At 41.4% G+C, this 22100-nt stretch overlaps 1 protein-coding gene across 2 annotated transcripts in view; it reads left to right on the forward strand.

Moving 5' to 3' along the window:
• The first annotated feature begins 3244 nt into the window (after positions 1 to 3244).
• Positions 3245 to 22100, forward strand: part of spata20 (spermatogenesis associated 20) — a 431519-nt gene continuing 412663 nt past the window's right edge. The window contains exons 1-2 of one of the 2 annotated variants that reach the window (XM_043714385.2): positions 3245 to 3370; positions 16664 to 16831. In XM_043714385.2, the coding sequence (XP_043570320.2) occupies positions 3252 to 3370; positions 16664 to 16831 (287 nt within the window). In that variant the 5' untranslated portion in view covers positions 3245 to 3251. Of the gene's footprint in view, positions 3371 to 3627; positions 3673 to 16663; positions 16832 to 22100 lie in introns of those variants that run through there. The other variant, XM_043714386.2, reaches the window with a different exon arrangement.

Below are 22100 nucleotides of genomic sequence, written 5' to 3' on the forward strand. Positions count from 1 at the left end.
ACTTGTAGGAATTAACCATCAAGTATTCTTAGTGAAAATATTTTAATATCATAGAATCATAGAGCTGTACAGCATGGAAACAGACCCTTCGGTCCAACTTATCCATGTTGACCAAATATCCGACATTAATCTCATTCTATTTGCCAACTTATGGTTCATGTCCCTCCAAACCCTTCCTATTCATGTACCCATCCAGATGCTCTCTAAATGTTGTAATTGTACTAGCCTCCACCACTTCCTCTGGCAGTTCATTCCATATATGTACCACCCTCTACGTGAAAAAGTTGCTCCTTAGATCTCTTTTAAATCTTTGCCCTCTCACCTTAAAGCTATTCCCTCTAGTTCTGGATTCCCCTACCCTGGGGAAAATTCCTTAGCTATTTACCCTATCCATGCCTCTCATGATTTTATAAACCTGTATAAGGTCACCCCTCAGCCTCCAACACTCCAGGGAAAATAGCCCCAGATTATTCAACCTCTCCCTATAGCTCAAATGTGGTTAATGTGGAACACTGCTGACATCATTGCTGTTCCATGCTATGAATGCCCAGTAAACTTCCAGCATAAATTTGATGTGCCAAATGGGATCCTCTTGTGTTGTAATGGCTTCATGACCAAAGAATGCTGAAGTCAGTCACTGCACCGTTTTATCTTGTATTTGTCAGGATAAACACAGGAACATCAATTTTCAAATAATCACAATTCACACTACCAGAAAAAAGGGTGTTGATTGATCAGCATATTTACTATTTTTTTTGACTAAGGCAATGCAGTGGAGAAAGCAGCAGAGAACCACAGGCTTGCCAAGCTTCCACATAATTCAAAAAAGGTACAAGGCTTGAACAAATTCCTTTTGTTTGCAGAGACTTGTACTCTTGAAAAGATTGTATTACAAAAATACAATCTTTTCACAGAAAACATTATAATACAAATCCCCTATCTACCACAAAGGATCATGCAATCCATCAGGACCTGTCAATTAGAGGTAAAAGGAATCAGATCTGGGACTGATCTTGAATAAGCGAATATGACAAGGAGTGAGTGTATGAGAGAACAGTACTTTGGCATGTAAAACATGGCTGATGAGAATTTGTGCGGGTATTTAAAAAGAGTAAGTAATGTGATTGTTCATCCTCTAGAGACTGAGATAATAGACAATAAGGAAATAGCAGATGAAATGAACAAATAGAGCCATAGAGTTATACAGCACGGAAACGGACCTTTCGGTCCAACTTGTCCATGCCACCAGATATCCTAAATTAATCTAGTCCTATTTGCCAGCATTTGGCCCATATCCCTCTAAACCCTTCCTATTCATGTATCCATCCAGATGCCTTTTAAATGTTGAAATTGTACCAGCCTCCACCACTTCTGACATTTTGTTCTATACATGCACCAACGTCTGTGTGAAAAAAAGTTGCCCCTTAGGTCCCTTTAAATCTTGCTCTTTTGCCTTAAACCTGTGCCCTTTAGTTCTGGACTTTCCTACCCTGGGAAAAAGACCTTGGCTATGCCCTGTCCATGCCCCTCATGATTTTATAAACCTCTATAAGGTCACACCTCAACCTCCAACGCTTCAAAGAAAATAGCCCTGGCCTATTCAGTCTCTCCCTATAGCTCAAACCCTCCTAACTCAGCAATATTCTTGTAAATCTTTTCTGCATCCTTACAAGTTCAATAACATCTTTCCTATAGCAAGGAAACCAAAATTGAACACAGTATTCCAAAAATGGCCTAACTAATGTCTTGTACAGCAGCAACATGACATCCCAATTCCTATACTCCATGGCCTGACTGATAAAGGCAAGCAAACCAAAGACCTTCTTCACTGTCCTGTCTACCTGTGAGTCCACATTCATGCTACAATGAACCTGCACCCTGTGGTATCTTTGTTTGGCAACATTCTTTAGGACCCTAACCATTAAGTGTATAAGTCCTGCCCTGATCGGCCTTATCAAAATGCAACACCTCACATTTATTTAAATTAAACAATACTACTAAACTACTAAATTAAACAGTGTGAACAAAGTTCATATTTTGAGTCCAACATAACTCTGTGTTTCTATCTCTGATTGGTGCCGGTCTTTCTGAGCTTCCTCACTCTTTTTTGTTTTTGTTTCAGATTTCCAGCATAACTGCAGTACTTTGCTTCTAGATAGATTCTTGTTAGGCAAAGGAAGGGGAATCAGCTGCATGCAATCCCTACAATTCTTCCTGCCACTGCAGGGACCTCTGTTGGTCAGTTTGTGGAAGCAGCTTCTGGAACTGAAGTCAATGTGCCACCAAGCAGCTGTGTCACCGAGGGGAATGTGGAATTCCAAACACTAACTGAGCAGCCATGATTTTATTGAATGGTGGAGCAAGATTGAGGAGCTGAAAATGTGTTGCTGGAAAAGCGCAGCAGGTCAGGCAGCATCCAAGGAACAGGAGAATCGACGTTTCGGGCATAAGCCCTTCTTCAGGAATCCTTCTTCCTGAAGAAGGCCTTATGCCCGAAACGTCGATTCTCCTGTTCCTTGGATGATGCCTGACCTGCTGCGCTTTTCCAGCAACACATTTTCAGCTCTGATCTCCAGCATCTGCAGTCCTCACTTTCTCCAGCAAGATTGAGGAGCCAACCTAATCTGTATAGCTATTTCCAGATGTCTGTTCACTCTACCAGAAGCCAACTGCCCTAAACAACAAAAAACTGAAAGAACTGCAGATGCTGGAAACCTGAAACAAAGTCAGAGATTGCTGAAAAATCTCAGCAGGTCTGGCAGCAACCGTGGGGAGAAGTCAGGTTTCGGTCCAGTGATCCTTCTTCAGAAATGGCAACTCTGATTTCTCTTCACAGATGCTGCCAGACCTGCTGAGATTTTCCAGCAATTTCTGTTTTTGTGCCTTATACAATAGGTGGTTTCTAATGATGCCCTTCCCCACAAAGTAAGATAGTTACTAATAAATCCAGTAAGCAAATGAATGGCCGCAAACTGAAATACCAAAGAACTCAGATGCTGAAAATCAAAAACCAAAACAGAATTTGCTGGAAAATTCAAAAGGTCTGGCAGCATTTGTGAAGAGAAAGCATTTGGGGTCCACACGTGCTGCCAGACCTACTCAGTTTTTCCAGCAATTTCTGTAACTGAATGACCCTCACTGCCCAACAGAATGGTGAACATGGGGCATGTGATGGCTGAGGCTGTCGTGGTGAAAATGATCCTCCAGCCGCTAGGGGCGCGGCGGCAGGCGCCACGATGCGAATTCGGGTGATGCTGCAGTACCTGGGTAGCGGGAGGCGTCTATCTCTGTGCCTCGGCCGGGCGGTGGAAGCGACTTCGGCCTGGGTTAGTGCGGGAAACGGCTTGGCGAGAGCGGCTACATCGAACAGGTAAAGTGAGCGCCAGAGGAGAGTCAGTGTCCCCTCAGGCGTCGTGGTAAATTTTTGAAGAGTGGGCGAAAGGCTTTGCAGTTGAGCTCGGTTTTTCGACCCGCAGTGCTGTTGCGCGGAATGCCGGGAATTGTAGTCTCCACAGGTTCCGTTCTCGGTCGTCATTGCCAAGGAGACCAGCAGAGCGGACTACAACTCCCGACGAGCCTTGCTCCTAGGTCACGCCCCCCACTGTTTACTCACACTCACCTTGACAGGTGGGTTTGATGCAGCATTTGCTCTGGAGCAGAGGGGCTCAGCAGGTATTTGATCGCTTGTTTTACTCTAAGTTGCCCGTTTTAAAGCTAATTCTTCTTAAGGTACGAGTCCCATGATTTGGAATTAATTGGCGACTTCTAACGTTAGAACTTTTTTTCAGTTTCTGTTTCAAAAGTTAGTGAATGTTTTTTTTTGCTTGTGCCTCATTCAAAAATGGAACCCTTCTCGGATTAAGCCTATTTGGGGTGTTGTTTCCTAACGCTAATGAAAAAAATAATATAAGTTAAGGCACTTAAAATACTATAATCGACAGGTGATTTATTCGGATCGAATTTGGCACTGTTTATGGGCCTGTCACTGAATACCTAGCGATTAAAGTATTTATGGCAGGTTATCATGTCTGAGATTTTCCAAACCACAATCTGTGCTTGGCAGATTTTTTTTCCCTTACAGGACATGTAATAGAAATTGCATTACTGCAAGTGGAAGAGGTTGAACTGTTCAAAACCTTGAGATAGAGTGCAGTATTCAGACTCTGTTTGCTTTGTTTTAATTTATTTGAAACGAGAAGATGCATCATAGAGCCACAGAGATACACAGTGTGGAAACAGATCCTTTGGTACAACTTGTCCATGCTGATCAGATATCCTAAAATAATCAGGTCCCATATTTCTCTCAACTCTCATGACCACATCCAGATGCCATTTAAATGTTGTAATTGTACCAGCCTCCACCACTTCTTCTGGCAGCTCATTCCATACATGCGCTATCCTCTATGTGAAAAAGTTATCACCCCTTAGGTCCCTTTTTAATCATTTCCCTCTCGCCTTCAACCTATGCCGCCTAGTTTTGGACTCCGCTACCCTGGGGGAAAGACTTTGACTATTCATCCTATCCCTGCTCCGCATGATTTTATCAACTTCTATAAGGCCACCCCTTAGCGTCCAATGCTCCAGAGAAAATAGCCCCAGCCAATCTACCCTCTCCAGCTCAAACCCTCCAACCCTGGCAACATCCTTATAAATCTTTTCTGAACTGTTCCAAGTTTAATAACATCTTTCCCATAGCAAGGAGACTAGGGTTGAACACAATATATCAAAAGTAGCCTAACCAATGTCCTGTACAGCTGTAACATGACCTCCCTACACCTATACTCAATGCATTGATCAATAAAGGCAAGCAGAACAAGCGCCTCCTCCATTACACCCGTCTCCCTGCAACTCCACTTTTAAAGAACTATGAATCTGCACTCCAAGGTCCCTTTGTTCGGCAGCACATCCAGTACCTTAAGATTAATTGTATAAATCCTGCCCTGATTTGCACTCCCAAAATGTAGCACTTCACATTCATCTAGATTAAACACCATGTGCCACTCCTTGGTCCAGCGGCCCATCAGATCAAGGTCTCTATGTATTCTGAGATAACCTTCTTTGCTGTCTGCAACATCACCAATTTTGGTGTCATCTGTAAATTTACTACCATACCTCCTATATTCACAACCAAATCACTTGTATGAATGACAAAATGTGGACCCAGCGCTGATTCCTGTGGCACACCATTGATCACAGGCCTCCAGTCCAAAAATTAACCCTCCATCACCATCCACTGTCTCCTACATTCTTACCAGGTTTGTATACAATTAGTTAGTTCTCCCTGTATTCCATGAGATCTAACCTTGTTAACCAGTCTTGTATGCAGATCCTTGTTGGAATCCATATGGACAACGTCCACCACTTGCCCTCATTGTCTTTGTCTAAATAAGGAAGTTAAAATAATGTATAATTGAAAAAACTACACAAATCTGCAAAGATTATTGCTATGTCAGAAGATCAGTCAGATTGCAGAAAAACAGAAATGAATGGCAAAAAAACTGAGGAGTAAATAGAGTATGAATTTGATTAGCCAATAATACAAAAACTGGTAGTTGCTACAAGAATTTGAAAGGTGTACCTAAAATTAGTGATGGTCCTCTAGACTGGAGAATTGCAATTGGCAGACATGTTGAACAGGTATGTTGTGTTTGCCTTGATTTGATTTTACTGTCATATGCACTGAAGTACAAAAGATGCAGGAGTACAGTGAAAAGTGTATAATGTCGCCACACAAGGCATAGTCTTAGATACAAGTGTCTTTCAGAATTGTAAGAACCAAATGGAAAGAAAGAAGAAAGTTAAAAGTTAAACAGTTCATTACAGAGACCTTAGAAAACAGCCCAAACACACTTGAAAATCACTTGAATAAGAGGGAGGGACTGAAAACAGCCATCTGCAACAGGGAAAATGATTAGATCCCACTAGTCTCTAGGGCCAGATGGCCTACACTTTAGGATCTTAAAAGAAGTAGCTACTGAACTAGTGAAAACATTGGTTATAATCTTCCAAAATTATTTCAGATATTCTAGGAGGCTTCCAGTGGATTGAAAAGTAATTAATGTAAAGCTTTTATTAAAATAAAGAGGGAATGCGGAATTATAAGCCAATAGCCTAACATTGGTCTTAGGAAAACGAATTCAGTATTCTGGAAATTATGGCATGATACTTAGAAAATCACAACATGGTCAGGCAGAGTCACCATAACTTTGTGAAATGGCAATTGAGTAACCCATCTATTGAGTTTTTTTTGAGGCTGTAACAAGTAAGGCGGGGGCGAAAAGGAGCCTGTACATGTAGATATTTTCTAATCATCCTGGTCACAGATGTGGAACTTGAACTGTGGTTTCTTGGTTTAAATTAGGCATTATACCACTGCAACACAGGAGCCCCCACCTGTAGATGGATACTTGAGTTAGCAAAAAACATTTGATAAGGTGCCATATAAACGGTTGCTGCATGAAATAACAGCACATGGTGTAGATAGTAATGTGTTTGCATGAATAATGGACTTTTTATTTAACAGTAAGTGAAGATTAGAAATAAATGGGTCCTTTTCAGGCTGTCAAGTTGTAACTATTTGGGTACATAACAGTAGTCTTGGAATCTCATCAATTTATAATTTATATTAATGTTTTGGATGAAGTGACTTTAAACGTCTGAATGTATGGCAGCGAAGCTTACTGCTGAAACCAAGACAAGTGGAATTTAAGAGGATACAGAAAGTCTATAAAGGGATATAGATAGGTTAAATGAATGGGCATACATTTGGCAGATGGAGTATAATTTGGGAAAGATGAACTTTAGGATGAAAAGGTGTGTACTATTTGAATAGACAGAGACTGTGGTACAGAGTGATCTGGATTTCCTGAACTATGAGTCACAAAATGTTAGTTTGCAGATACTATTCGGAAGATTAGGAAGACAAATGGATTGTTGCGATTGAATGGAAAGTGAAGTTTTTCACAAGTAAAGATGTCTTCCTACAGTTGTACAGGGCTTTGGTGAGACCAAATCTGAAATAATGTGTACAGATTTGGTTTAGAAGACCAACTTTAAAAGATGACTTGATCTTGAGTTGGTTTATCCTCCTTGTTGTTTGATTCTGGAATTGTCTACTCCCTAGTTGGCTCTATACATTTCTATCATTTCATCAATCTAAACCCTGTTAAACATAACTTTCCTGGGAAGAAAAAACTTGATGCATTTCCACTTCTGTTGATCACCTAGAAGGACAAAGACCGCACATGCATCAGAAGATTAGTGTAGAAATTTAGCAAAATAAGATGTGCTCTTCATAGAACATCTGAAGGGGACTTGGGGTGGATATTGGGATAGATGTTTCCTCATGTCGAAGAGACTAGAACAAGGTGATAGCGTTTAAGAATAAGAGGTCAGAGATGAAGCAAAACTTTTTTTATTGAAAGGCAAAGCAGACCCGAAGGGCCTACTTCTGATCCCAAGTCCAATGTTCCTAGAAATGCCAAGCAACTCTGCGGGATAAACATTTCAAAGTGTATTAATTCACAAAATATAAGTGTTAGTGATAAGGCCAACATTAGCATTTATTGCCCATCACTAATTGCTGCAGAGAAGTCAGCGGTGAGCTGACATCATAAACCATGACAAATCATAGGTGTCCTCACACTGCTGTTGAGGAGGGAGTTTTAGGATTTTGATTAATCAACATTGGAGGAACGTCAGCATATTTCTAAGTCTGGATACTGTCAGGACTGGAGGTAAACTTAGAAATTCCTATGTGCATTCAGCCTTGTCATTCCAGGTAGTGGAGGTTGAGGGTTTAGAAGGTGCTGTCGGAGGATGCATGGTGAGTTGCTGCAGTGCATCTTGTGGGTTGGGGTGATTATGGGGATGATATGCACTGCTGCCACTGCACAGGGTTTTGGAAGGTGTGATTTTTAAGATGGTGGATAGAGTGCTAACCTAGAGGTTACTTGGTCATTAGTTGGGGTTTCACAAACCTAGTTGCATCTACACTCATGTAGGAAAATGGAGAGTACTTTATTATGTTAAGCTCCTAAATTCAACCTTGTAGATATTTGAGAGGCTTTGAGAAGTCAGGGGATGAATCATCTGTGGCATAATACTTGTGTTCTGGCATGATCTTGTAACCACAGCATTTCTGGTCACTGGTAACCTAAGACTGTTAATGGTGAAGAACGTGATGATGGTTATACCATTTAATACTTGTAAAAGCTTGGCTAGATTCTGTCCTGTGGGTGATGATAATTTTTTCACATCTGGGGATTTCCTTTGAAAGCACTAGCTCTTCAAGGGTCTGAATAGGTTTTTCTCTCCTGAGCAAAACTTGAGAGGTTGAGTGCTGTTTTCAGGGAGGTCAGTGTGGCCTCAACCTATGGCCTGTAGCTCCTGCCTCACTCACTGACCCCTACTGTAATATTTTCCTGATGAGAATGGAGCAGGTAGAGAGAATCCGAGTTAATGTTTTGAGGTGATTGTGACCTTTCCTGAGAACATATAAGATTCTTGCAGTCTGGAAAACCTAAGATTTGTGGAAAAAAAAAGTTCTGTTTTTGCTGATTAGATCTCCTAATGTTTTCATTTTGTTTATAAAGCTACAAGTTTGAAAAATGTTCCAGTACAGAAGGGGGGACATTTGACCTATAGTGCTTGACTATTTGTAAAAGCCATCCTGATTTTCCTGACCAACCTGTACATTTTCCCTTTGTGATTTTTTAAATTCTTCATGGACATTACTGGCAAGACCAGTGTTTGCTGTCTGTCCCAAATTGGCCTTGAGTTGAAAAGGCTGCTGGGCCAATTCAGAGGACAGTTAAGAGATAAAATACTACACAAGAGATAAGGCGAGGTATTACAGTTTACAGAACCAAGGCAGATAGAGTTCAAACTTCGATTAGCCAAGTGAGGGTTCAAGGGGCTGAAAGGCTTTTTCTTTTGTTGCATATCCAGCAAAATTATGATGAGATTCAGGGATCATAATAGTGACTCCATACTCAGTGCACTATTTCAGGAGAAGTATCATCTGCTACCATGCAATACTGCATCCTTCGAAACTGGTTTAAATGCATTCCACTGCAAACAGGCAGTTTTGTTTGATTAAAATGAGTAAATTGTGTTCAGTACAAAACAATACATTGTGCATTTCACTAGTCAAAATGGCATGTAGATAATAAAAATGGCACAAATGTTCTTTCATTGTGTTTTTTCTCTTCCTCTGGGCTCCGTCTCCACCTCTCGTTTATCTCTACCGCTACCACAACCACCACCACCCGCCTCCAACCCCGATATCTTCAGCATATATGATGATTAGATTAGATTCCCTACTGTGTGGAAACAGGCCCTTCGGGCCAACCAGTCCACACCGACCCTCCGAAGAGTAACCCACCCAGACCCATTTCCCTCCGACTAATGCACCTAACACTATGGACAATTTAGCATGGCTGATTCACCTGACCTGCACATCTTTGAATATATCAACCTTTTCTGAGTGAAAATCAATTCTGAGAAGGGTCAGTGGACCTGAATAGTTAACTCTGATTTCTCTCCATAGATGCTGCCAGATCTGTTGAGTTTTTCTAGCGAATACTGTTTTTGTTAGGGAGAGTTACAAATTTCGGATTTACCAACAATGTCCACCTAGATTGAATTGAAGAAACATCTATGTGCATAGACAATGAACTTCTTGTCAAGAACCTGCAAATGCATATGCTGTCCATGTATCATCATTCATCGTGCTTGGAAGATATTTTGCAGCAAAAGGTTGTCTCCCTTGTAATCACAGTTGTTTACAGATGATCAATTACTTTGAATGTTACTCGGAATACAAGTGCCACTTTCAGTAAAATATAGAAATTTCTAGTAACTTGATTGTTTATATTATTTTGATCTGGTTGAATAGAAGTTGACATGTCTTAGGTTGTAACAAAAAAAACCCTTATGACCTGGATCAGATACTTGTTAATTTAAATATTTGTGAACAAGTTCAAACAAATAGCCATTATGACGTCTTCTAAATTGATTGAAGTAATTTACTTTATAGTGAGGAGAATATATAGAACACAAGTTACCTTCTAATTCACTTAATTCAACAATTTATTTTTAATTTCAATCTCTCCGTAGCCTCACCCCCTCCCCGCCTGTAATAAGACTATAAAATATAGAAGGAGAATTAGGCCCTTTGACCCATCAAGTCTGTTCTGCCATTCATTCATGGCAGGTATGTTTCTCAACCCCATTCTCCTACCTTCTCCCTGTAACCTTTGGTCTCCCTAACAATCAAGACCCTATCCATATGTCTTAAGTACATGCAATGAGTTGGCCTTGACAGCCCTCAGTGGCAAATAGTTGCACATTTTTACCACTCTTTGGTTGAATAAATTGCTTTTTATCTCAGTTCTAAAGAGTTGGCTCTTCATTCTGAAGCTGCATCCTCACGTCCTAGTCTCTCCTACTAGTGGAAATACCTTCTCCACGTCCACTCTATCCAGGCTTTTCTATATTCTGTATAAATTCAGTGCGACTTTCCTCCCCCATCCTCTTTAACCTCATCGAGTACAGAACCAGAGTCCTCAACTGTTCCTCATAAGACAAGCCCTTCACCTCTGGGATCATTCTTGTAAACCTCCTCTGGACCCTCACCATCAACAATCCATCTTTTCTTCTGGGGTGGCCCGGTGGCTCAGTGGTTAGCACTGTTGCCCCACAGAGCCAGGGACCCAGGTTCAATTTCCGCCTTGTGCAACTGTCTGTGTGGAGTTTGCACATTCTCCACGTGTCTGTGTGGGTTTCCTCCGGGTGCTCCTGTTTTCTTCCACAGTCCAAAGATGTGCAGGTTAGGTGAATTGGCCATGCTAAATTGTCCGTAGTGTTAGGGGCATTTGTCAGAGGGGAATGGGTCTGGGTGGGTTGCTGTTCAGAGAGTTGGTGTGGACTTGTTGGGCCGAAGGGCCTGTTTCCACACTGTAGGGAATCTAATCTAATCTACATACAGGGCCCAAAACTGCACACAATATTCCAAATGCAGTTTAACTAGAGCCTTTTACACTCTCACAATATTTCTCTGCTCTTGTATCCTAGCTCTCTTGGAATTAATGTTAACATGCATTTATCTTCCTAAAGGCCAACTGAACCTGCATGATAATCTAGTACTTCCAAATAAACCTGATGGACTGTAACCTGGTGTTGTGTGGTTTTTGACCAGCACCGGAACCTCCACATCGTGGCCACCTAACTTGCACATCCCTAAACACGACAGGGCAATTTAGCATAGCCAATCCACTTAACCTGTACAATTTTGGATTATGAGAGGAAACTGGAGCACCTGGGGTTAACCCATGCAGATATGGGGAGAATGTGTAAACTGTATACATTCAGCCACCAAGGCTGGAATTGAACCTGGGTCTTGGCACTGTGAGGCGGCAGTGCTAACAACTGAGCCACTGTGCTACCTTTTGTGCCAGACACGGTCAGTGGCTAATGGTAACAAAACCAACAAGAGGGAATAACCTACTTGGTTTTTCAATCTCTAATTGACCTGTTGTAGATGTATCTCCACAGTAATGGTAGAAATCACTATCATACAGTGTTTATTGAACCAGAATCCCATCTTCTCATTGAGGGTGCCATGCATCATGCAGTAGGGTACTACCACCTTCCTTAGAAGGGATAGAATCAGAACAGATGCAACAACTCAAAACAGAGAAATCATAGGGTTCTTTGGGCCATCAGTAGCAGCAGAATTGTTTTCAACCATAATTTGTAATCTTAGCATATCTCCCACTCTATCATTCTATTGGAAGGATGTTGTGAAATTTTGAAAGGGTTCAGAAAAGATGTGCAAGGATGTTGCCAGGGTTGGAGGATTTGAGCTATAGGGAGAGGTTGAATAGGCTGAGGCTGTTTTCCCTGGAGTTACAGAGGCTGAGGAGTGACTTAAAGAGGTTGATAAAATCATGAAGGGCATGGTTAGGATAAATGGACAAAGTCTTTTCCCTGGGGTGGGGTAGTCCAGAACGAGAGGGCATAGGTTTAGGGTGAGAGGGGAAAGATATAAAAGGGACCTACGGGGCAACTTTTTCATGCAGAGCGGTGTGTGTGTGTGTGTGGAATGAGCTGCCAGAGGAAATGGTGCAGATTGGTACAATTGCAGCATTTAAAAGGCATCTGGATGGGCTTATGAATAGGAAGGGTTTAGAGGGATAAGGGCCAAGTGCTGGAAAATGCAACCACATTAGGTTGGGATATCTGGTCAGCATGGATGAGTTGAACTGAAGGGTCTGTTTCTGTGCTTTTCTATGATTCAATGACTCCCAAGTTCCTTTGTACTTCAGATTTCTGAAGTCTTTTCCCATTCAGAAACAGTTTACACCTCAATTTTACTACTAAAGTCCAAAACCTCACACTTGCCCGCATTGTATTCTATCTGTCCCTTCTTTGCCCATTCTCCTGCAGTATCTCCGCTTTCTCAACAGTAGCTGTCCCTCACTTATCTTTGTGTTATCTGCATACTTAGCAACAATTCCCTTGGTTCTTTTGTCCAGATCGTTAATGTGTAACTTGAATAGTTGTGGTCCCAACATGGATCCCTATGGTACTCCCCTAGTCACTACCTGTTACACTGAAAAAGACCCCTTTAGTCCCCCTCTTTGCCTTCTGCCAGTCACCCAATCCTCTACCCATGCCAGTACCTTACCCCAGCATTATGGGTTCTTGTCTTATTTTACTGCATCCTGTGTGGTACCTTGTCTAAGGCCTTCTGGAAATACAAAAAGATCATGTCCACTGGCTCTCCTTTGTCTAACTTGCTTGTTACCAGCTCAAAGAATTCTAACATTTGTCAAGCATGACCTCCCCTTGACAAAGCTGTGCTGACTCAGCCGTATTTTACCATGCACTTGCAAGTACTTTGCAATCTCATCCTTAATAATGGACTCAAATCTTACCAATGACTGAGGTCAGGCTAACCAGCCTATAATTTCCTGTCTTCTGCCTCCCTCCCTTCTTAAACAGGGGTGTTACATTAGCTATTTTTCAGTTGTCTGGAACCCTCCCTGACTGCAGTGATTCCTGAGAGATCACCACCAAGGTCTCCACAATCCCCTCAGCTATCTCCTTCAGAACGCTAGGGTGGAGTCCATCTGGACGGAGTGATAGATCCATCTTCAGACCTTCCAGCTTCACCAGTACCTTCTCAATGATGGCCACTGCGCTCAGCTGTGCCCCCGACTCTCTTGAAGCTCTGTTATGCTGCTGGTGTCTTCCACTGTGAAAACTGATGTAAAGTACCTATTCAGTTTCTCCAACATTTCTACGTTCCAGCCTCATTTTCCAGCACTTCAATGGCTTTTCTCGTCTCTTTTATATATCTCCAAAAAAGTCTTGGAATCTTGTTTTATATTACCAGCTAGCTTATCTTCACATTTCATCTTCTCACCCCACTATAACTTTTTCAGTTATCCTTTGAAGGTTTTTAAAGATTTCCCATTCATCTGGTTTCCTACTAACTTTCACTAAATTGTGTGCTTTATCTTAGCTGTTATTGCTGTCCCTGACTTCCCTTGTAGCAATGGTTGCCTCAACCTCCCCTTAGTATGTTCATTCTTCCTTGGGATGAATTTTTGCTATGCCTCCTAAATTATCCCCAGAAGCTCCTGCCATTGCTACTCTGCTGTCTTTTCTGCTGGGCGCTCCTTTCAATCAACTCTGGCCAGTTCCTCCCTCATATCTTTGAGGTTACTTGGACTCAATTGTAATCCAGTTACATCTGATTCCAGTTTCTCCTTTTCAGACTGCAGAGTGAATTCAGTCGTTTTATGGTCGCTGCCTCCAAGGGGTTCCTTTGCCATACGCTTCCTAATCAAATCTGCCTCATTGCACGTTACCAAATTCAGAATTAGTCTCTTCCTCAGTGGGTTCTACCACAAGCTGCTCCAACAAAAAACATTTCATAGACATTTCACAAATTTCTTTTCTTTGAGATCCTCGACTAACCAGATTTTCCCAGTCCACCTGCACACTGAAGCTCCCTATGATTATTGTAATAGTGCCTTTCCTCCCTGGCTTTTCTATCTCCGATTTATTTTCTTCCCCACATGCTGGCTACTGTTAGGAGGCCTGTACACAACTTCCATCAGGGTTTTTTTTCCCCTTTGCGGTTCCTCAATTTTATCCACACACATTCTACACCTTTATCACTTCTTACTATTAATTTACTTTCATTTCTTACTAACAAGGCAGCCCAATCCCCTCTGCTCATCTGCCTGTCCCTTTGATAGATGTGCTTCCTTGGATATTAATAATCTAGTGTAGATTTCAGCATTATGAAATATTATTTAATTCTAGTCTTTTCATCGGCGTAACTTTAATGGCTCCATTTTTTTTATGGCTGTGTCTTGAGCTGTTAAGAACTGAGCTCGAGAATTCATTCTCAAAGCCCCTCCATCTCTGTTTTCTCATTGACTCTCCTTTATCCTCTGTTTGGCTAAGGGATTAGCCAAATATCTCCTGATGTCTCTTGGTGTTGAATGTTGTTTGTAATACTTCCTACGAAGCACCTTGGAATGTTTCGTTACATGAAAGGTGCTATAAAAATAGGTTTTTATTGTTTGAACCATGACAGTGCTGTTGTCTCAGTCGGTAGTACTTTGGTTTCTACGTGACAATTAAATCACCCTCGGAAAGGATGGAATGAGTCAGATGAGGTGTTACTTTTGTAAAAAAACCCTCAAATCCAGTTCGAATGCAGCCCACGTTTAGGTTTAAAATGGGTGGGACTGGAGACCGGTTGTCTGTTTAAATATTATAACGGAGGGTGGGGGAAATGGACTAGGCCACAGGAAAGCCAGTAGCTGAAGAGATTTGAGGACAGCTGTGAGAGAGGCCAAGTTACAGTATTGCTTTGTAGGTCAGGAGACTTGAGCATGAATTTCAGGCCGACACACTCAATACACTTGGGAGGGATGTTGCATCTTCAGAGGTATTGTATTTGGATGAGAACAAGGTTCCTATCTGCCCTCTTAGGAAGATATAAAAGATCCCATGACACTGTGAAGCAAAGTCTCGTAACCAGATAGTCTGGTCATTATCACAGTGGTGTGCTCACCTTGCTAAAGCAGTGATAACATTCCTTAAGCACTAGAGAGTCTGGAACATAGTTTAAGATGTCCTGCATTCACAAAGGTATTGCCTAGTAGAACGAAAATAGTAAAGCTTGAGTCATACTGGTGCAACTTGTCTTGTGTACCTCAAAACAGAGTTCCAGCATGATCAGTACAGTATGGTCATTTCTAAGTATTACTGTTTTTATTTTACTGGTTTTCCCCTCTAGAATGCAAGTTTGTTCCTTCTTTAAGTTAACTGAATATTCTGTTACACTGTCGACATAATTTGGTTGATTTTCTTACCCTAAACAAGATTTTCTTACTCTAAATATCCTCCTATGTCTTAGTTCAGCAAATGCTCCCATCTTTCCTCTTTATGAATTTGACTAAATAAGTGAAAGATAAAGCAAAATACTGCAGGTGCTGAAATATTGAGACAAAAGCAGAGTGCTGATCACACAGAAATCAGTTATTGTATGTGGCGAGCAGAGAATAGTTGATATGAAGGGGTCACCCTCAAGCACTTGTTCTCACTGTGGTTGTTTTCTTGATTGCTTTCCCAGTTTTTTGTTTCCAAATTCTAACCTCCCACACAGTATCCTGTTCTTGTATTTTATCTTTTGCTGTTCATGGGTATCAAAGATCTTCGCAATATAGTGGATGTGAGATTTTCTCCTACCATCCAGATAAACTAAGGAACAACTTAAATACCATTCTTGGGACAACAGCATTTGAACTTATTGCGAGTGGAGAGAAAAAGAGAGAAATGTAGTGGTGTACTCGCCCTGTTGCGTAGGTAGTGGTGTTGGGGTTGTTTAGAGTTGTGCATTTGAAACAAGCAAATCAGTTTGTATGTGAAGAGATTGGATGGGTGGGGATTTGAAGGTGGGGAGGGGAGATGGGGGTATGGTTTTGATTCCTGGGAAATCATTTGCTTGGTTGGGGGGGAGGGAGGGGATTATCTGCTCCTGTTTGACCTGACCAACAAAACAATACTGTAACTTATCTTCTCTCACAGCTGTCCTCACATCCCTTCAGCTTTCCCGTGGCCTAGTCAATTCCACGCCCCTGCACCCGTTATAATATTTAAACAGACAACCTGTCTCCAGTTCCACCTATTTTAAACCTGGGCTGCATTAAAACTAGATTTGAAGTTTTTTAAAAAAAGTAACACCTCCATTGACTCATTCTACCCATTCTGTGGGTGATTTAATGTAGTAAATTGTGTTGCAAAATGCTTCCATCTGGCAGAAATTAGCTGACCTTAGCTCCTCTTAAAACTTTATTTCTCCAGACTTTAGATATCCTTACGACTATTTCAGAAACAGGAAATCTAAAGCAAATGTTATATACTGTAAAAATATGCCTATTCAACTTTCGACATATTGGTTTCTGTTAAATCGTGTAAATTGAGTACAACTCTGAGTCTGTTTTAGAGATCAAGCTTTAAAAAGCAGATCAGAATCTAAATTTTCTAACTCATGGAGAAATTAAATGTGCTCACATGAGCATGAACTTTATAGTCGTTTCTTGAATGTGTCATTTTGTTTGCTTTGAATCAACAGGAACTGTCCCAGCAGAAGTTTTAGAAAAACAGCATTTGTAACCATGGCAACAGGTGGCAGTGATGGACCACGATGTTCGTTGGGCCCAAAGACAAAGCGGCACACCAACAGATTGATCCATGAGAAGTCTCCCTATCTTTTGCAGCATGCACACAATCCTGTAGACTGGTAAGCATCGAACTTTATAACATTTGGGAATTGGAAATTAGATCTGAATGCCAGGCTGTTTATTCTGTAATAATAATCTATTTCAGATTGTTGTGCATATTAGGATAGAAGGGCTGACTGGCTTGCTCTGTTGCATCTGTGAATCCAAACATTTCGTATTCAATTTAGAGTCATAGAGATGTACAGCATGGAAACAGACCCTTCGGTCCGACCCGTCCATGCCGACCAGATATCCCAACCCAATCTAGTCCCACCTGCCAGCACCCGGCCCATATCCCTCCAAACCCTTCCTATTCATATACCCATCCAAATGCCTCTTAAATGTTGCAATTGTACCAGCCTCCACCATATCCTCTGGCAGCTCATTCCATACAATTACCACCCTCTGCGTGAAAACGTTGTCCCTTAAGTCTCTTTTGTATCTTTCCCCTCTCACCCTAAACCTATGCCCTTTAGTTCTGAACTCCCCGACCCCAGGGAAAAGACTTTGTCTATTTATCCTATCCATGCCCCTCATAATTATGTAAACCTGTATAAGGTCACCTCTCAGCCTCCGATGCTCCAGGGAAAACAGCCCCAGCCTGTTCAGCCTCTCCCTGTAGCTCAAATCCTCCAACCCTGGCAACATCCTTATAAATCTTTTCTGAACCCTTTCAAATTTCACAACTTCTTTCCAATAGGAAGGAGACCAAAATTTCACGCAATATTCCAACAGTGGCCTAACCAATGTCCTGTACAACCGCAACATGACCACCCAACGCCTGTACTCAATACTCAGACCAATAAAGGAAAGCGTACCAAACGCCTTCTTCACTATCCTATCTACCTGCGACTCCACTTTCAAGGAGCTATGAACCTGTACTCCAAGCTCTCTTTGTTCAGCAACACTCCTAGGTCCTTACCATTAAGTGTATAAGTCCTGCTAAGATTTGCTTTCCCAAAATGCAGCACCTCTCATTTATCTGAATTAAACTCCATCTGCCACTTCTCAGCCCATTGGCCCACCTGGTCCAGATCCTGTTGTAATCTGAGGTAACCCTCTTCGCTGTCCACTACACCTCCAATTTTGGTGTCATCTGCAAACTCACTAACTGTACCTCTTATGCTCGCATCCAAATCATTTATGAAAATGACAAAAAGTAGAGGGTCCAGCACCGATCCTTGTGGCACTCCACTGGTCACAGGCCTCCAGTCTGAAAAACAACCCACCACCACCCTCTGTCTTCTACCTTTGAGCCAGTTCTGTATCCAAATGGCTAGTTCTCCCTGTATTCTATGAAATCTAACCTTGCTAATCAGTCTCCCATGGGGGTCCTTGTCGAACACCTTACTGAAGTCCATATAGATCACATCTACTGCTTTGCCCTCATCAATCTTCTTTGTTACTTCTTCAGAAAACTCAGTCAAGTTTGTGAGACATGATTTCCCACACACAAAGCCATGTTGACTATCCCTACTCAGTCCTTGCCTTTCCAAATACATGTACATCCTGTCTCTCAGGATTCCCTCCAACAACTTGCCCACCACTGAGGTCAGGCTCACCGGTCTATAGTTCCCTGGTTTGTTTTATTGCCCTTCTTAAACAGTGACACCACGTTTGCCAACCTCCCGTCTTCTGGCACCTCACCTGTGACTATCGATGATACAAATATCTCAGCAAGAGGCTCAGCAATCACTTCTCTAGCTTCCCACAGAGTTCTCGGGTACACCTGATCAGGTCCTGGGGATTTATCCACCTTTAACTTTCTTTGAATAGAATTATTGTCAATAGATCTAACTCTTCCCCATTCATGAAAGCAGCTTACCAGTTACCACCTCCCATATTAGTGACCCAAAACTGTCAGATGAGCAACAAAAATTGAAGGGCAAATTGGAAAATCCAGAGAAAAGCATTTTCAGCTCTTCATGAAGATTGGGAGACCCTAAGTTCCTTCTCAACTTCCCAGTGCAAAGCAGTCATACCTTGTTGTCAATATCTCTTCAATTATCATTGAAAAAACATGTGCTGACATAGCAGAGAATAGACATTGTAGGCAATTAATTACAAATAGTTTATCCCACGTTTCAGTCAAATGATGGCAGCTCACTACCACTGCCTGTTCAAAGGCAGTTATGCATGTGCAGTTAATATTGGACAAGCTAGTGATGCTGTCCTAATGAAGGAATAAAAATAAACTTGGATGTGAAATATGACAATAAGAATGGAGTTGAGGATTATCAGATCAGCCACCTTCTCAGCAGAGATGGCTCAATGAACCAAATGGCAAACTTCTGCTCCTACATCTTATGGCCTGATCTCAGTTCTGGGCCTTCAGTAAGTTGTAGCACCACAGTTGCTGCGGTGTCGCTTTCAACTGGAATTTCTTGTTCTGTCATGCAATAGCATGTTGAACCACTTAATGAGCCGACAAGAGAACCTCTGACCCATTTTTATATCCCTTTCCCTTCGCTGCTTCTTTCGTTTCCTCTGTGTGGACCTTTGCAAGTGCTTGAAGTGCTTTGTGGCTTCCAGGGTACACTGGGTAGATGAAGCTCTTTTTAAAATTGAGATAAAATTGAAACAGGTTAAAAGTAATTACTGGAAAAAGAGACCAAGGTTTGCTTTCTATTAACCTGATAGTCGCATGGTATAGAATTGTTGATTAGCATTGTTCAATAATCGTAGCAAATAGTCCACAACAGATTGAGTCGGAGAGGAACAGGAGAAAGTGAGGACTGCAGATATTGGAGATCAGAGTCGCAAAGTGTGGTGCTGGAAAAGCACAGCCAGTCAGGCAGCATCCGAGGAGCAGGAGAATCAACATTTCGAGCATAAGTCCTTCATCAGGAATGAGGGATTGAACATTGATTCTCCTGCTCCTCGGATGCCTCCTGACCGGCTGTGCTTTTCCAGCGTCACACTTTTTGACTCACGATGTTAGGTTCTTTTTCTTGATGCTACTGCAATACTCCAACTTCTGTGAACAGCCAAAATTTATTAAGCAAGTACAAGCTTTTGAGGATCACTTAACACTCTTCACGATGCTTGCGAAGCATGTCAAGAGAATGTCTCTGAACAAGGGACCAGTTCTCCTTTTTATACAGGGTGTTACATCACCATCAGTAATGCCACAAGACAACCCCTTGTCACTCCCTCATAGTCATGAGGCACACACAAGATGTAACTGTGTGATTATGTCATTCCTTAAATCAGTGTGTGATTAGATTATCACATCCTGCCTGCAAGACAGAAAAACACACTCCCCGTGGCATCCAATATCTTATATATCAGCAATACAAATTAACGCTTTAACATCTCACCCCCTCCTTTTATCATACCATGATTACCAACTAAAAGGCGCTACCAGCTTATTCATAAGAATCTGACAGCCAGTGCTTAAGCAAGTTATTGACACACAACATACAATGATTATAACAACTAGAACTCCTAGTCCATGCAGAAGATGGGATCCCCAGGATCCTTCCACGTGGAAAAAAAGTGTTCACCAGTAAAGTTCTTAAACCCAAAGTCCTCAGTGACCACTTCACCCTCTCCAAGTTGAGTGGAAATGAGCCAGTTATCCAAAATCTCTTTCAGTAAAATTCAACCTGAAAACAAAATCCAGTCTGTCCTTGCACACCACAGCATGGAGAAATCTGAATTCTTGGATAAGGGCAGTTAAATACTTAACAAAACTGACGAGACTTCTTTCATTGCGGAAATGCTTCAGATGGAGCATACCAGCGGGTCTGGGTGTGCAGTGCAGCAGCTGCACCTGCAGGCTAGGCCAACGCAGCATTCTTTACTGCTTCTCCTCCTGCTCTGCTGTCAAGTGTAACAAAGTCGACTGGCTGTTTTGATGTTAGCTTGATCAGTGAACCTTCATATCCCTTAAATGATTGAAAGAGAAGGGAAAGCTCCCGTAGTTTAATGTCAATAGGAAGGCCACTGACTAGAAGTGTACGGACCTCCTCTTCACCATTGTTAGCTTCTTCACTTTACTTGCTCGTGACTGCGGAACTGATTGAATTCATTGGATCAGGTTGTGGAGGGGTTAGGGGTGGTCCGAAGGAGTGCTTTACCTGCGAATGGAGAAACTCTAGAGATGATGTTAGTTGCTGAAAGTATCTATGCATTTCCTGTCTCATTCCCTCCTTGCCAAGGTGGTTATTGGTATGAAGACAGTCACACATTTAACTACACTAAATTGTCATGATTTGGAGATGCCGGTGTTGGACTGGGGTGTACAAAGTTAAAAATCACACAACACCAGGTTATAGTCCAACAAGTTTAATTGGAAGCACTAGCTTTCAGAGCGCTGCTCCTTCATCAGGTGGTTGAGATGAAGGAGCAGCGCTCCGAAAACTAGTGATTCTAATTAAACCTGTTGGACTATAACTTGGTATTGTGTGATTTTTTTTAACTTTGTACATTAAATTGTATCTGCCTCTTTCAACATTCTCGGTCATCTTCAAGTCTGTTACTCTGTTCACTATTTACGTCATTATCAAGTTTTATATAATCTATAGACTTCTAAATTGTACTGCCTAAACAATTCAGTCATTTATGAACAACAATCAACGGTTCTAAAATCAAACTCTCAGGGACCTCATTCAGATTATTCAAAAATTATTTTTCTTTAACAAATTAATACTTGGCTAATGTGAAAGTTGTGAAGTGTATTTCACAGTTCCTGATTTCGAACTGAGTTTCTCTTTTAACTTTTGTTACTATTGACTTTATGCGTAATTGGAATAAAGTTTCATTTCAAGTTTTCCACTTTCCTGATGTTGACATATGGATTTTTCTTGAAGTTTAATTTTTTTTTACTGCTGTATCTACTAGTCAATTTTTAAATAGTCCTGCCAGCTGAGAATCATTCAAATGGAATCACAGTAAGCGTTATACTAATTAAGTTCTTGTGTCATCTCACACACAAAGATCTCTAATTCTAAAATGTTGGAAGTAATTGATAGAAATAATGTTTTACATAGAATATAAAATCAATACATAAATATTTCAATTTTTTTGTTTCCAAGTACTAATAGCTAATAGTATTGTGTAAACTTATAGAAAATGGACATGGGTAGTCACTTAACAAAACATAGCAACGTATGAATGCTTTCTAAACAGCTGCAATTTAAATTCACGCCAATGAACTGAAACATAACATGACGATAAAAACAGAAGAAAATTAAATATTCCAGGTGGTATTGGCATTGGTGACAAGGCATCAGGTATACACACTTGGCCAATTGGAATGATCCAGAAGCCTTTTGTGCAGAGTGC

This window comes from Chiloscyllium plagiosum, unplaced genomic scaffold (assembly GCF_037043375.1).
Source record: "Chiloscyllium plagiosum isolate Xiang-an unplaced genomic scaffold, Cpla_swu_hap1 HiC_scaffold_25, whole genome shotgun sequence".
Classification (NCBI taxonomy): Eukaryota; Metazoa; Chordata; class Chondrichthyes; order Orectolobiformes; family Hemiscylliidae; genus Chiloscyllium; species Chiloscyllium plagiosum.